This window comes from Hyperolius riggenbachi, chromosome 10 (assembly GCF_040937935.1).
Source record: "Hyperolius riggenbachi isolate aHypRig1 chromosome 10, aHypRig1.pri, whole genome shotgun sequence".
In the NCBI taxonomy this organism is placed as follows: domain Eukaryota; kingdom Metazoa; phylum Chordata; class Amphibia; order Anura; family Hyperoliidae; genus Hyperolius; species Hyperolius riggenbachi.
In genome coordinates this window covers 146,841,804-146,856,213 of record NC_090655.1, presented here as the reverse complement: position 1 = coordinate 146,856,213, position 14,410 = coordinate 146,841,804, and the positions used below count along the sequence as shown (strand labels likewise).

The 14,410-nt window shown below is 49.1% G+C and overlaps 1 protein-coding gene across 3 annotated transcripts in view; it reads right to left on the bottom strand.

Annotated features, from left to right (window-relative positions):
- The window catches only part of LOC137535718 (uncharacterized), an 89,353-nt gene extending 84,087 nt beyond the window's left edge, over nucleotides 1–5,266 (bottom strand). For 2 of the 3 annotated variants that reach the window (XM_068257591.1, XM_068257590.1), the window contains exon 1: nucleotides 5,118–5,266. In XM_068257591.1, coding sequence (XP_068113692.1) covers nucleotides 5,118–5,190 — 73 coding nt within the window. In that variant the 5' untranslated portion in view covers nucleotides 5,191–5,266. The remainder of the gene's footprint in view (nucleotides 1–5,117) is intronic. The other variant, XR_011024459.1, reaches the window with a different exon arrangement.
- Between the last annotated feature and the right edge of the window lie 9,144 nt (nucleotides 5,267–14,410).

Here is a 14,410-nt window from a genome sequence, read left to right as displayed (position 1 = left end):
TAACCCAACCCCTTGCATATAAAGCACATATTTACACCTTCTTTTAAGGTTTAATAGCCCCCATAACCTTTAGGCATGTTTTTGTTATCATTGCAGTACCGGGAGAAAAAAACAACATCATGAAAAGAAATATTCCTTTGATATAAAATTGAATATCATCTCCATTCATTGTACCAACAACAAACATTTTATAATAAAGGGGATAAATAGCCGAATGTAATTAGGGTTTGTTATCTAAAATAGCATTTCAAAATAATAATGGGTAATATCTGACAATGGCAAACCATGGCTTCTTTTTCTTTTTAAAATGCATAGGAAATACAATAATTCTTGAGGGACAAAAGCACCCAATGGAAGTCTAGTTTCTTCTTAAAAAACAATGTATACTGTATATCACTAAGGTGTTAAGTAGTGATAAAATTAAGTTATTGCTAATTAAATAGGGGCATAGTTCCAATGTCAAAACTGCTCCAGTCCAAAAGGGAAAAACATGTCTAACTGGGAAGTGCTTAAAGGGCATTTGACATGTGACATAAGATAAACATAGGTACATATAGTACTACTCTTACTAAGAAATGATTTGAAGTCCCTTTCTGTTTTCCTGTACAGCAAGGTTTAAAAAACTAGAGATGTTGTCTATGCAAATGAGGCAGAGCAGAAGCTCAAAATTATCCTGAAGGCAAACCATTGTTATTTGGCTGAGGAAACAATGCTGATAACGATTTAGTGCTTAAAAGTTCAAAGGATTGTTACTTCTGTTTATTTTGCAGCTCAACATGACAGATTTAACATCAGACTGCCATGCCTGCTGTTTAAAATTCAGTCCTAAGAATTTAGATCTTAATCTCAAATGTTCTTTTTACCGTACAAATAATTACCTTTTTACCGTACAATTCTTTTTACCGTACAATTAATTATCTTGTACGTTTATTATCACTTCAGGTTTGCTGTAGGCCCCTTTCACACTGGCACGTGGTGTTACCCTGTTTTATGACAGGGTAACGCTACGCCAATGAATGTCTGACATCCAGTGGCGGACATACGGCCGTGCAGGCCGTGCCGCCGCACGAGGGCCCCTGAAGTTCCGTTTTCTTCAGGGGCCCATTAAGTATTTTTTTTTTTTAATTTTTTTTTTATTATTTTATTCCCCGGGGGGCCCCCCGATTCCTATCCTCCCTCCCTCCCTCACCTCGGGGGGCCCCCCTCCCGATATGCGCGGCGGGAGAGTGAGCGAGCGAGCGGCAAATGCAGGAAGTCTTCAGGGCTCTCCAGGCATCCGCTAGAGGCCCAGCCGCTTAGTCTCCAATATGTCTCCAGTTGGAGACATATTGGAGACTCAGCGGCTGGGCCTCTAGCGGATGCGTGGAGAGCCCTGAAGACTTCCTGCATTTGCCGCTCGCTCTCCCGCCGCGCATATCGGGAGGGGGCCCCCCGAGGTAAGGAAGGGAGGGAGGATAGGAGTCGGGCCCCCCACCCGGATAGCTACCCACCCGGCTACCCAGGGGCGTAGCAATAGGGGGTGCAGAGGTAGCGACCGCATCGGGGCCCTTGGACCAGAGGGGCCCCGAAGGGTCCACCCTCTATCACAGTATTAGCTCTCTATTGGTCCTGTGCTGGTAATAAACACTTCTATAGATGCTTTGAATAGTAGTGATCACTAACAAATAGTTCCCAATACCCTTCTTGCAACTCTGACACTGGAGTTGTCCTTGGTAGGTTTTGGTGCGCCATATCAATTGTTATGTATAGAGTGCTTGGGGGGGCCCATGTAAAACTTGCACCGGGGCCCACAGCTCCTTAGCTACGCCACTGCGGCTACCTAACCACCTACCCACCCGGCTACCTACCTACCCACCCACCAGGCTTCCTACCTACCCACCCGACTACCTAACCACCCACCAGGCTTCCTACCTACCTACCCACCCACCCACCAGGCTTCCTACCTAACCACCCACCCAACTACCTAACCACCCACCCGGCTACCTACCCACCCGGCTACCTACCCACCCACCAGGCTTCCTACCTAACCACCCACCCAACTACCTAACCACCCACCCGGCTACCTACCCACCCGGCTACCTACCCACCCAGCTACCTACCTACCTACCCACCCGGCTACCTACCTACCTAACCACCCACCCGGCTACCTACCTAACCACCCACCCGGCTACCTACCTAACCACCCACCCGGCTACCTACCGGGCTAGTTACCAACCCACCCACCAGGCTACCTATTCACCCACCCGGCTACCCACCCACCCACCAGGCTACCTACCTACCTACCCACCCGGCTACCTACCTAACCACCCACCCGGCTACCTACCGGGCTAGTTACCAACCCACCCACCAGGCTACCTACCCACCCACCAGGCTACCTACCTACCCACCCACCCACCAGGCTACCTACCCACCCACCAGGCTTCCTACCTACCCACCCGGCTACCTACCTACCCACCCGGCTACCTACCCACCCACCAGGCTTCCTACCTACCCACCCGGCTACCTACCTAACCACCCACCCGGCTACCTACCTACCCACCCACCCGGCTACCCACCCACCAGGCTTCCTACCTACCTACCCACCCGGCTACCTACCTAACCACCCACCCGGCTACCTACCTAACCACCCACCCGGCTACCTACCGGGCTAGTTACCAACCCACCCACCAGGCTACCTACCTACCCACCCACCAGGCTACCTACCTAACCACCCACCCGGCTACCTACCGGGCTAGTTACCAACCCACCCACCAGGCTACCTACCTACCCACCCACCGGGCTACCTACCTACCTACTGGGCTAGTTACCCACCCACCAGGCTACCTACCCACCCACCCACTCACCCACCCACTAGGCTACCTATCCACCCAACCACCCATGGGAGCTGCGCGCCGGATGGAGGCTGGGACAGGAGGTCTGCTGCTGCAGGTGAGTAAATGTTTTTGTTTTATTTATATTAGCAGGTGTATGTTCTGGGCAGGTCTGCCACATGATTGCATGTATTTTCTGGGCATATCTGCCGACATGATTGCACGTATTTTCTGGGCATATCTGCCGACTTGTTTGCACGTATTTTCTGGGCATATCTGCCGACTTAATTGCATGTATTTTCTGGGCATATCTGCCGACTTGTTTGCACGTATTTTCTGGGCATATCTGCCGACTTGATTGCATGTATATTCTGGGCATATCTGCCGACTTGATTGCACGTATTTTCTGGGCATATCTGCCGACATGATTGCACGTATTTTCTGGGCATATCTGCCGACATGATTGCACGTATTTTCTGGGCATATATGTGTATTTTCTTGAGAAAACCTGCACAATTATGTGAATTTTCTGGGGAAAGGGTCACCAAAACTTGGGCCCACTGTCTTTGCGTTGCACTTTTCAAGGGAACCTGAGGTGAGAATAATATTGAGGCTGACATATTTCTCTCCTTTTAAGCAATACCAGTTGCCTGGCTGCCGTGCTGGTCCTCTGCCTCTTATTCTTTCAACCATAGACCCTGAACAAGCATGCAGCAGGTCAGGGGTTTCTGACAATATTGTCAGAACTGAGAAGATTAGCTGCATGCTTGTTGCTGGTGTAATTCAGTTTATTACTGCAGCCAAATAGATCAGCAGGGCCGCCAGGCAACTAGTATTGTTTAAAAGGAAATAAACCCTCACCCCGGGTTCGCTTTAAGTTACAGTTAGCTCCGCCCTCATCCGGTCATTGCCACGCCCATTTTTTGTCGCGGCGCTACGCGCCGCAGGTTCTATCCACTATTTTTTGCCGGTTGTAGCCACGCCGCAGGTCATAGGGGGCCCACAATTACAATTTTGCACAGGGGCCCACTGCTGGCTGTGTCCGCCACTGCTGACATCAGTCTGAAGATTGTCACGTATAATCACAGCGCCAGAGTTTATGTTGCCATATAGATATTCCAATCCACCTCCAGAGTCCCCACCTATATCCTGGGTATTTCGATATGTGCTCCGTGCAGCCCAGTATAGGGAATAAAAGAAAAAGAGAGGGGTACTCTCAGTGGATAATATTCAGACAAAATTTATTCAGAATGCTGGATAAAATATGTACATAGTCACTCACATAATGAGGGTCCCAAACTAGGACCCTCTCCGGCTAGGTCACTTCCCACCCTTGTGGTACTCAGTAACAAAATGGTAACAATCTCAGCTGCATAGCCCGCTCTTGTCCCGACTAGTTTCGGCCTTTCGGGGGATCGAGCGAAAGGCTGAAACTAGTTGGGACGAGAGCGGGCTATGCAGCTGAGATCGTTACCATTTTGTTGCTGAGTACCACGAGGGTGGGAAGTGACCTAGCCGGAGAGGGTCCTAATTGGTTTGGGACCCTCATTATGTGAGTGACTGTACACATTTTATCCAGCATTCTGAATAGATTTTGTCTGAATATTATCCACTGAGAGTACCCCTCTCTTTTTCTTTTATTCCCTATACTGGGCTGCACGGAGCACATATCGAAATACCCAGGATATAGGAGGGGACTCTGGAGGTGGATTGGAATATCTATATGGCAACATAAACCCTGGCGCTGTGATTATACGTGACATTGCATTTGTGGAGGAAGGAGGGTCCTATCCCTAACACGGCTGCAAAGGTTGTTGACCTAAAAGGAAAGGAAGAGGATCTTTTGTGTCCTTTTGGGGCGCCTCTAATTGCTATTTATCAGACTGAAGATTCCCCGTGTTATTACAAAAACTAAGGTAAAATATTTTGCCTTATAATGTACACTTTAATGTAGATAATGATACGCATATCTCAATAAACATAAAATAAAATTAAAAAAGATTGTAATGTAGCTAAAGTACAGTTTTACCTTCATAATATTAAATAAATATTTATAGTGATGAAAAAAGATAAATCATCAACTAGATGTAGGTATTCTAGTGAATCTTGTTCACTAGTGCAATGCTCCAAAGGTCTCATAGCAAAATAAATCTGAACACAGTTGTCCCTCTAACAATCCAGAGAGAAGGCCTAAAGAAAATTGCCCTCTATGATTCCTCTAGAATAGGAATGTGAAAACACTTCTGCACATAGAATCATGCAATGGGCATATTAGCCTATTGCTCCTATAATAAGAAATCTACTTACGTTCCTTGATATCACCTCCAGTCTGTCCTTTAACAGCTCCAGAGTCAGCCTTTGAGCCTTTAGTGTTTGACATGGCTAATTCTGCAATTAGGACTGGTCCTCACAATTCCTTGTTAGTCTTTTATATACCAGTAGTTTTGCTTCATACACTGCATAATGTAAATAAAGATTCTAATGAATGACAAAAACAAAAAATTATTCATCATCCATCAGAGGCTTACATTAACAGAACAGTGTTTATGAAACCAAGAATGCTATTATTCTCTTTTAATATATCCCAGTAAAGTCCAGACAAGGGTTTTAATGTGTCAACAAGAGAGGCCCATGGGAAATACTCATTCTTTGATGTCATCAATAAGATGCATATTAAATAATGAAGCAACTGTTTATAGTAGTAGACTTACTTAAGCTGACAGACCAAATGTGGTGGTTTAACCAGTGGTTCCTTAAAATTATTTCAATTAAATGTATGGATGAAAGAAGACAGTTTTCGTTTGATAGTAATGCTGTTAAATAAATAATCATAAATTGATGTATATAGAACAATATATAACTACTGGTATAACATAGCAGTACAAAATAATTTTAGATTTAATTAGATTAAAGGGAACCTTAACCGTGGATAAAACATTTTTTTTTACTTACCTGGGGCTTTCCAAAGCCTCCTGAAGCTGTCCTGTGCCCACGCAGCTCCTCCAGTGTCCTCCGTCCCCCGCCGCGGCTTAGTTTCGTTTTCAGCCGACTGCCAGTCGTCCTCCTGCAACGTGTCCTATTCTTCCACATTCCCTGACGTAAAGCACCATAAAGCGTGTCCATGGAACGCATTCCTCGCCGTAAAGCACGTCCGAATGACACGCTTTACGACACTTTATGTCGGGGAATGCGGAAGAATAGGACGCGTTGCAGGAGGACGACTGGCAGTCGGCTGAAAACGAAACTAAGCCGCGGCGGGGGACCGGAGGACACTGGAGGAGCTGCGTGGGCACAGGACGGCTGCAGGAGGCTTGGGAAAGCCCCAGGTAAGTGAAACTTTTTTTTTTTTATCCACGGTTAAGGTTCCCTTTAAACTTAGATTTAGGCTGTATTCACAGTGGGACGTTGCGGTTTAATGCAACGTTAAAGTCGCAACGTGACTGTGTTAAGAGGTAACGCACTGCAAGCAGTGAGTTACAACAACGCAACATTTTTTAACGTGACTTTAACGTTGCACTGTGAACAGCCCATAGGCTTAGCATTGCAGTGCAGTAAGCTGTGTTATAAGACTTTATAACGTGTGACCATAACGTCCCACTGTGAATGTGACCTTAGACTAAATTATTATTATTTAGTATTTATACAGTATAGCGCCAACAACGTCTGGAGTGCTGTACAGAGTATATTGTCTTGCCACTTAACTGCCACTCAGGGCTCACAATCTAATCCCTACCATATCTATCTATGTTTGTATGGTAGTCTAGAGCCAATTTGAAGGGAAACCAATTAAGTTATCTGTATGTTTTTGGGATGTGGGAGGAAATTGGAGTGCCCAGAGGAAGCCCACACAGACACAGGGAGAACATACATACTCCGTGCGGATAGTGCCCTGGCTGTATTTAAACCAGGGACTCAGTGCTGCAAGGCAAGAGCGCTAATCACTACGCCACCTTGCTATAAATGTAAGCCTTATTTTCACATAATGGTGTGTAAACCACATAAGATTCATCTAGGTCAAAACATGTTTTTTTACATAAGGGACTGATGTCTTTTATACACTTCTCCTCAAAAGAGATGGTCCGAACGGGTTGCATGCGAATGCACGAACCATTAGCACTTTCGACCCGCCCCCTATACTACATCATTGGGCTAAACTTTGACACTCTACATCACGGTCAGCAGACACATGGCAGCCAATTAGGCTGCACTCCCTCCTGGAGTCCCCCCCCCCCCCTTAAAAAAGGCAGCAGCGTCTGCCAGTTTCTCACTCTGCCTGCTGCTGTTATTAGCGAGAGAAGGGAGAGAGTTTGCTGCAGAGATGGGGAAAGCTTAGTTAGGCTCTTGTTAGCTTGCTCCTTGCTGATATTTGTTGCTGAAAAGCACCACCAAAACAGCTCTTTAGAGAGCTAATGTTCCTGTGATGTGGTTTTTTTTTGTGTGGCCCACTGACACTGCATATACAGCCCTGTCTATCAGAGCTGGCCCTTGCTAATTGCTATTCTGTGCCAGGTCCAGCACATTCAGCACACCTTTTCAGTGCACCTGTGTAAATGAAAATTGTATCATACCACCAGCAGTCACAGCATACCTTTAGGCCTCGTTTCCATCTATGCGCTTCTGTCCGCTTCTGTCCGCTTTTCAGCAACATGTATCAATCTGTAACATTGATGTGCTGAAAAAAAGCGGATAGAAGCGGACAGATGGAAACAAGGCCTTACACTGCACCTGTGTGACTGCACATTGTATTATACTAGCAGTCAGTGCATACCTTTCACTGCACCTGTGTGACTACACATTGTATCATACCACCAGCAGTCACTGAATACCTTTTCAGTGCACCTGTGTGACTGCACATTATATCATACCACCACCAGTCACTGCATACCTTTTCAGTGCACCTGTGTGACTGCACATTGTTTCATGCCACCAGCAGTCACTGCATACCTTTTCAGTGCACCTGTGTGACCTTGTATCATACCACCAGCAGTCACTGCATACCTTTTCAGTGCACCTGTGTCACAATGGGCTTGATTCACAAAAGGTTGCTAACTTAGTTAGCATGCCTAAAAGCCCCTTAGCAGGCCTAAAGACCTTTAGGACGCGTAAAGTACACCTAAAGCTTTTATTGATCGCACGCAAAGTTTAGCGGTGTGCGAAATGTCGCACCGGGTACAATGAAACAGCCTCACCTGGTGCGCCTAAGACCCCGCACCGGACGCACCCATTGTGATGTTTTAGGCACACCCGGTGCAACGTTTTCATCGCAACCCGGTGCAATAAAAGCTTTAGGCGTGCTGACTCCTTAGCACCCTAGTTAGCACGCCCAAAGCTTTTAGGCGTGCTAACTGAGTTAGCACCCTTTTTTGATTCGAGTCCATTGTATCATACCACCAGCAGTCACTGTATACCTTTTCAGTGCACCTGTGTGACTGCACATTGTATTATAGTAGCAGTCAGTGCATACCTTTCGGTATACCTGTGTGCCTGCACATTGTATTATACCAGCAGTCAGTGCATACCTTTCACTGCACCTGTGTGACTGCAGTACTGCACATTGTATTATATACCAGCAGTCAGTGCATACCTTTCACTGCATCTGTGTGACTGCACATTGTATTATACCAGCAGTCACTCCATACCTTTCACTGCACCTGTGTGACTGCACATTGTATTATACCAGCAGTCAGTGCATACCTTTCACTGTACCTGTGTGACTGCACATTGTATTATTATACCAGTCAGTGCATTCCTTTCACTGCACCTGTGTGACTACACATTGTATTATACCAGTCAGTGCATACCTTTCACTTGAATGCATGGCAGACTTGCCCTCCATAACAGATTCTTGTTATAGGATTTCAAGTGTATTTGTCTCATCATTATACAGCAGTCAGTGCATACCTTTCACTCCCAAGATTGTCAGGATGTAGTTGACTATTTAACACAGAACACCTCATCTTCCTCAGCTTCCGCACGGAACCGTGACATATCTTCCTCCTCCTGCTCTGATTCTGGCACCTCACTTAACTCTCAGCTGGCAGCTACCCCTGCTACTACTAGCAACACATCCGCTCCATTTGAGAGTTCACAGGAGTTATTTGGCGGGGAATTAACTGATTCACAGCCATTATTATTACAAGATGACGACGCTAAGCATGTTACACCACCACCTCATATGTCTGAGTTAGGCGTCAGTATGGACGTAAGGTGTGAGGATGATGAAGTACCTGTTGTTAGTGCAGTTTTGGAGGTGTCTGATACAAGCGAAGCTGTGGAGGATGATTATGATGATGATGATGATGATACTGCCATGGATGTCACGTGGGTTCCCAATCATCCCAATAGACAAGATGAACATGAGGACAGTTCAGAGGGGGAGTCAGAGAGGAGTAGGAGGAGACGAGTTGCCAGAAGAAGCAGGGGGAGCTCGTCATCAAACAGCTTGTGGCAGGGGTCGGATATCCGATTTCAAAATTTTCCAATCCGAATCGGATATCCGACCCTAGTATCCGGGATATTCTGGCAAATTCAGATATCTGGATAGAAAAAACGGAAGTGGCCTTTAAATTGCTTCAAAAACATTTTTTTTAGAGTATATGAGGCATGTAGCATCATTATTTTGTAAAGGGGAACACTAACTGATGATGTGGGGACTTAAAATCCCCCCCCCCCCCCCCCCAAAAATGGCTGTCAATTAACATTAGGGCTAGGTTTCAGACAGCGATCGTGCAGCCCACATTGTGTTAAATATAGGTGGTATCAGTGGCCTGTGGCACCCTGGCCTGGCGGTGGGAGCTGCACAGGCAGCAGGAGCAGGGCAATGCAGCAGGTGTAACGTGTGCCAGTAGCATGCCGGATTTGTCACGTGGCACTTGCCATGTGTCACGTGGCACTTGCCATGTGTCATTTGCCATGTGTCATGTTCATTGACAGCCATTTTTTTTTTTGGGGGGGGGGGGAATTTTAAGTCCCCACATCATCAGTTAGTGTTCCCCTTTACAAAATAATGATGTTACATGCCTCATATACCCTAAAAAACGTTTTTAAAGCAATTTAAAGGCCACTTCCGGTTTTCCTATCCGGATCTCCGAATTTGCCCATATATCCCGGATACTAGGGTCGGATATCCGATTCAAATTGGAAAATTTTGAAATCAGATATCCGACCCGGATCAGATATCTGGGCATTCCTGCTGGCCGAAGTACTGGACACTTATGCGTAATGCCTGCAGGCTCATGCGTCCATTTGAGGAGGTGACAAACCTGATGAGTTGCAGTGAAGGAGCCATCAGCGATTTGATCCCATATGCTTTGTTCCTGGAGCGTGCCGTGCGTAGAGTGGTGGATCAAGCTGTAGAGAAGTGTGAACAGAAAAAGGAGGAAGATTTGTTGAAAACATCACCTGCGGCATCATCATCACCTGCGACATCACAGAGGAGGGGGAAGGAGAAGGAGGAGTCATCTGGGGAAGAGGAGTCAGAGGAGGAAGGTGGCTTTGAGGAGGAGGCGGAAGAACAACCGCAGAAGCCGTCACAGGGGGCTTGTGTTTACCTTCCCCGTGGTATTGTTCGTGGCTGGGGAGAGGAGGAGAACTTACCTGACATCACAGAGGAAGAGCAAGAGGAGATGGCTAGTAGGTCGGCATCCGACTTTGTGCAGATAAGGGCTTTCATGCTGTCCAGCCTGTTGAAGGACCCCGTATAAAAAAAACTCAAGGGGAATGACCTGTACTGGGTGGCAACGCTACTAGACCCTCGGTATAAGCACAAAGTGGCGGAGATGTTACCAAATTACCAGAAGGCAGAAAGGATGCAGCACTTGCACAACAAGCTGGCAACTATGCTTTACAGTGCATTTAAGGGTGATGTCACAGCACAATGGATTAAAGTTGCCACTGCCAGTAATCTTCCTCCTCCACCCATGTCCACGCAGTTAAGGACAGGATGCTCTAGCGATCTCATGGTGATGTCAGACATGCAGACATTCTTTAGTCCAACGCCTCACCTTAGCCCTTCCGGATCTACCCTCCACCAACGCCTCGACCGGCAGGTATATCTGTGTGGGTCTAGGGTCGTCCCTTCACAAGGAGGGGGTTGTCCTTGCTATGCGCCCTCGCTCTGCATGGCTGATAGTAAGGTTATCTGTTTTATTGTCAATCACAAGAAAATGTATGCGTGCTCTACGCCAAGCTTAACCCTTTCAAGTCTAGCTGTGCAAATCTGGCTAAAATGGCTTATCATGAGACATGCTCATGCAGAAATGCATCTGCTTTCGCATGCCAAACTTTGCAGGGTCAAAAACCAATACCGCGAAGCGGTTGCCCTGCGGGAATTAGTTCATGCTATACAGCACTATCCAGGAGCGCCTCGGGGAGGCTTCCCATTGCCCCCATACAACCGGGGGGCGCTGTGGGGCCCCAGGCTCTCTCACTGCCTAGGGACCACAGCAACACCCCGGAGGTGGAGGCTGGGTAGCGCAGACAACCCCCCCAAGCGTGGCCGGCGCCGGGGGGGGCCATCCGCACCCATCTCCCAAAAATTTAAAAACGGGCACTTACCTGAACGTCCATTGCGTTCTGCTGCTGCGCATCGACTCGGGGCACTGCATGGGAAAGGAGTGACGCATGGGTCACCCCGAGCTGTGGGGCTCAGGGCTGGCTCACACACATCACTCCAGAAGGGGGGGGAGGACAGGCACAGACAGCCCACTTATAGAGCAAGCCATCCACCACCTGCCTCCAAAGGACAGAATGCAAATATGCTCAATCACAAGAAAATGTATGCGTGCTCTACGCCAAGCTTAACCCTTTCAAGTCTAGCTGTGCAAATCTGGCTAAAATGGCTTATCATGAGACATGCTCATGCAGAAATGCATCTGCTTTCGCATGCCAAACTTTGCAGGGTCAAAAACCAATACCGCGAAGCGGTTGCCCTGCGGGAATTAGTTCATGCTATACAGCACTATCCAGGAGCGCCTCGGGGAGGCTTCCCATTGCCCCCATACAACCGGGGGGCGCTGTGGGGCCCCAGGCTCTCTCACTGCCTAGGGACCACAACAACACCCCGGAGGTGGAGGCTGGGTAGCGCAGACAACCCCCCCAAGCGTGGCCGGCGCCGGGGGGGGCCATCCGCACCCATCTCCCAAAAATTTAAAAACGGGCACTTACCTGAACGTCCATTGCGTTCTGCTGCTGCGCATCGACTCGGGGCACTGCATGGGAAAGGAGTGACGCATGGGTCACCCCGAGCTGTGGGGCTCAGGGCTGGCTCACACACATCACTCCAGAAGGGGGGGGAGGACAGGCACAGACAGCCCACTTATAGAGCAAGCCATCCACCACCTGCCTCCAAAGGACAGAATGCAAATATGCTCAATCACAAGAAAATGTATGCGTGCTCTACGCCAAGCTTAACCCTTTCAAGTCTAGCTGTGCAAATCTGGCTAAAATGGCTTATCATGAGACATGCTCATGCAGAAATGCATCTGCTTTCGCATGCCAAACTTTGCAGGGTCAAAAACCAATACCGCGAAGCGGTTGCCCTGCGGGAATTAGTTCATGCTATACAGCACTATCCAGGAGCGCCTCGGGGAGGCTTCCCATTGCCCCCATACAACCGGGGGGCGCTGTGGGGCCCCAGGCTCTCTCACTGCCTAGGGACCACAGCAACACCCCGGAGGTGGAGGCTGGGTAGCGCAGACAACCCCCCCAAGCGTGGCCGGCGCCGGGGGGGGCCATCCGCACCCATCTCCCAAAAATTTAAAAACGGGCACTTACCTGAACGTCCATTGCGTTCTGCTGCTGCGCATCGACTCGGGGCACTGCATGGGAAAGGAGTGACGCATGGGTCACCCCGAGCTGTGGGGCTCAGGGCTGGCTCACACACATCACTCCAGAAGGGGGGGGAGGACAGGCACAGACAGCCCACTTATAGAGCAAGCCATCCACCACCTGCCTCCAAAGGACAGAATGCAAATATGCTCAATCACAAGAAAATGTATGCGTGCTCTACGCCAAGCTTAACCCTTTCAAGTCTAGCTGTGCAAATCTGGCTAAAATGGCTTATCATGAGACATGCTCATGCAGAAATGCATCTGCTTTCGCATGCCAAACTTTGCAGGGTCAAAAACCAATACCGCGAAGCGGTTGCCCTGCGGGAATTAGTTCATGCTATACAGCACTATCCAGGAGCGCCTCGGGGAGGCTTCCCATTGCCCCCGGCCACGCTTGGGGGGGTCGTCTGCGCTACCCAGCCTCCACCTCCGGGGTGTTGCTGTGGTCCCTAGGCAGTGAGAGAGCCTGGGGCCCCACAGCCCCCCCGGTTGTATGGGGGCAATGGGAAGCCTCCCCGAGGCGCTCCTGGATAGTGCTGTATAGCATGAACTAATTCCCGCAGGGCAACCGCTTCGCGGTATTGGTTTTTGACCCTGCAAAGTTTGGCATGCGAAAGCAGATGCATTTCTGCATGAGCATGTCTCATGATAAGCCATTTTAGCCAGATTTGCACAGCTAGACTTGAAAGGGTTAAGCTTGGCGTAGAGCACGCATACATTTTCTTGTAATTGAGCATATTTGCATTCTGTCCTTTGGAGGCAGGTGGTGGATGGCTTGCTCTATAAGTGGGCTGTCTGTGCCTGTCCTCCCCCCCCTTCTGGAGTGATGTGTGTGAGCCAGCCCTGAGCCCCACAGCTCGGGGTGACCCATGCGTCACTCCTTTCCCATGCAGTGCCCCGAGTCGATGCGCAGCAGCAGAACGCAATGGACGTTCAGGTAAGTGCCTGTTTTTAAATTTTTGGGAGATGGGTGCGGATGGCCCCCCCCGGCGCCGGCCACGCTTGGGGGGGTCGTCTGCGCTACCCAGCCTCCACCTCCGGGGTGTTGCTGTGGTCCCTAGGCAGTGAGAGAGCCTGGGGCCCCACAGCCCCCCCGGTTGTATGGGGGCAATGGGAAGCCTCCCCGAGGCGCTCCTGGATAGTGCTGTATAGCATGAACTAATTCCCGCAGGGCAACCGCTTCGCGGTATTGGTTTTTGACCCTGCAAAGTTTGGCATGCGAAAGCAGATGCATTTCTGCATGAGCATGTCTCATGATAAGCCATTTTAGCCAGATTTGCACAGCTAGACTTGAAAGGGTTAAGCTTGGCGTAGAGCACGCATACATTTTCTTGTAATTGAGCATATTTGCATTCTGTCCTTTGGAGGCAGGTGGTGGATGGCTTGCTCTATAAGTGGGCTGTCTGTGCCTGTCCTCCCCCCCCTTCTGGAGTGATGTGTGTGAGCCAGCCCTGAGCCCCACAGCTCGGGGTGACCCATGCGTCACTCCTTTCCCATGCAGTGCCCCGAGTCGATGCGCAGCAGCAGAACGCAATGGACGTTCAGGTAAGTGCCTGTTTTTAAATTTTTGGGAGATGGGTGCGGATGGCCCCCCCCGGCGCCGGCCACGCTTGGGGGGGTCGTCTGCGCTACCCAGCCTCCACCTCCGGGGTGTTGCTGTGGTCCCTAGGCAGTGAGAGAGCCTGGGGCCCCACAGCCCCCCCGGTTGTATGGGGGCAATGGGAAGCCTCCCCGAGGCGCTCCTGGATAGTGCTGTATAGCATGAACTAA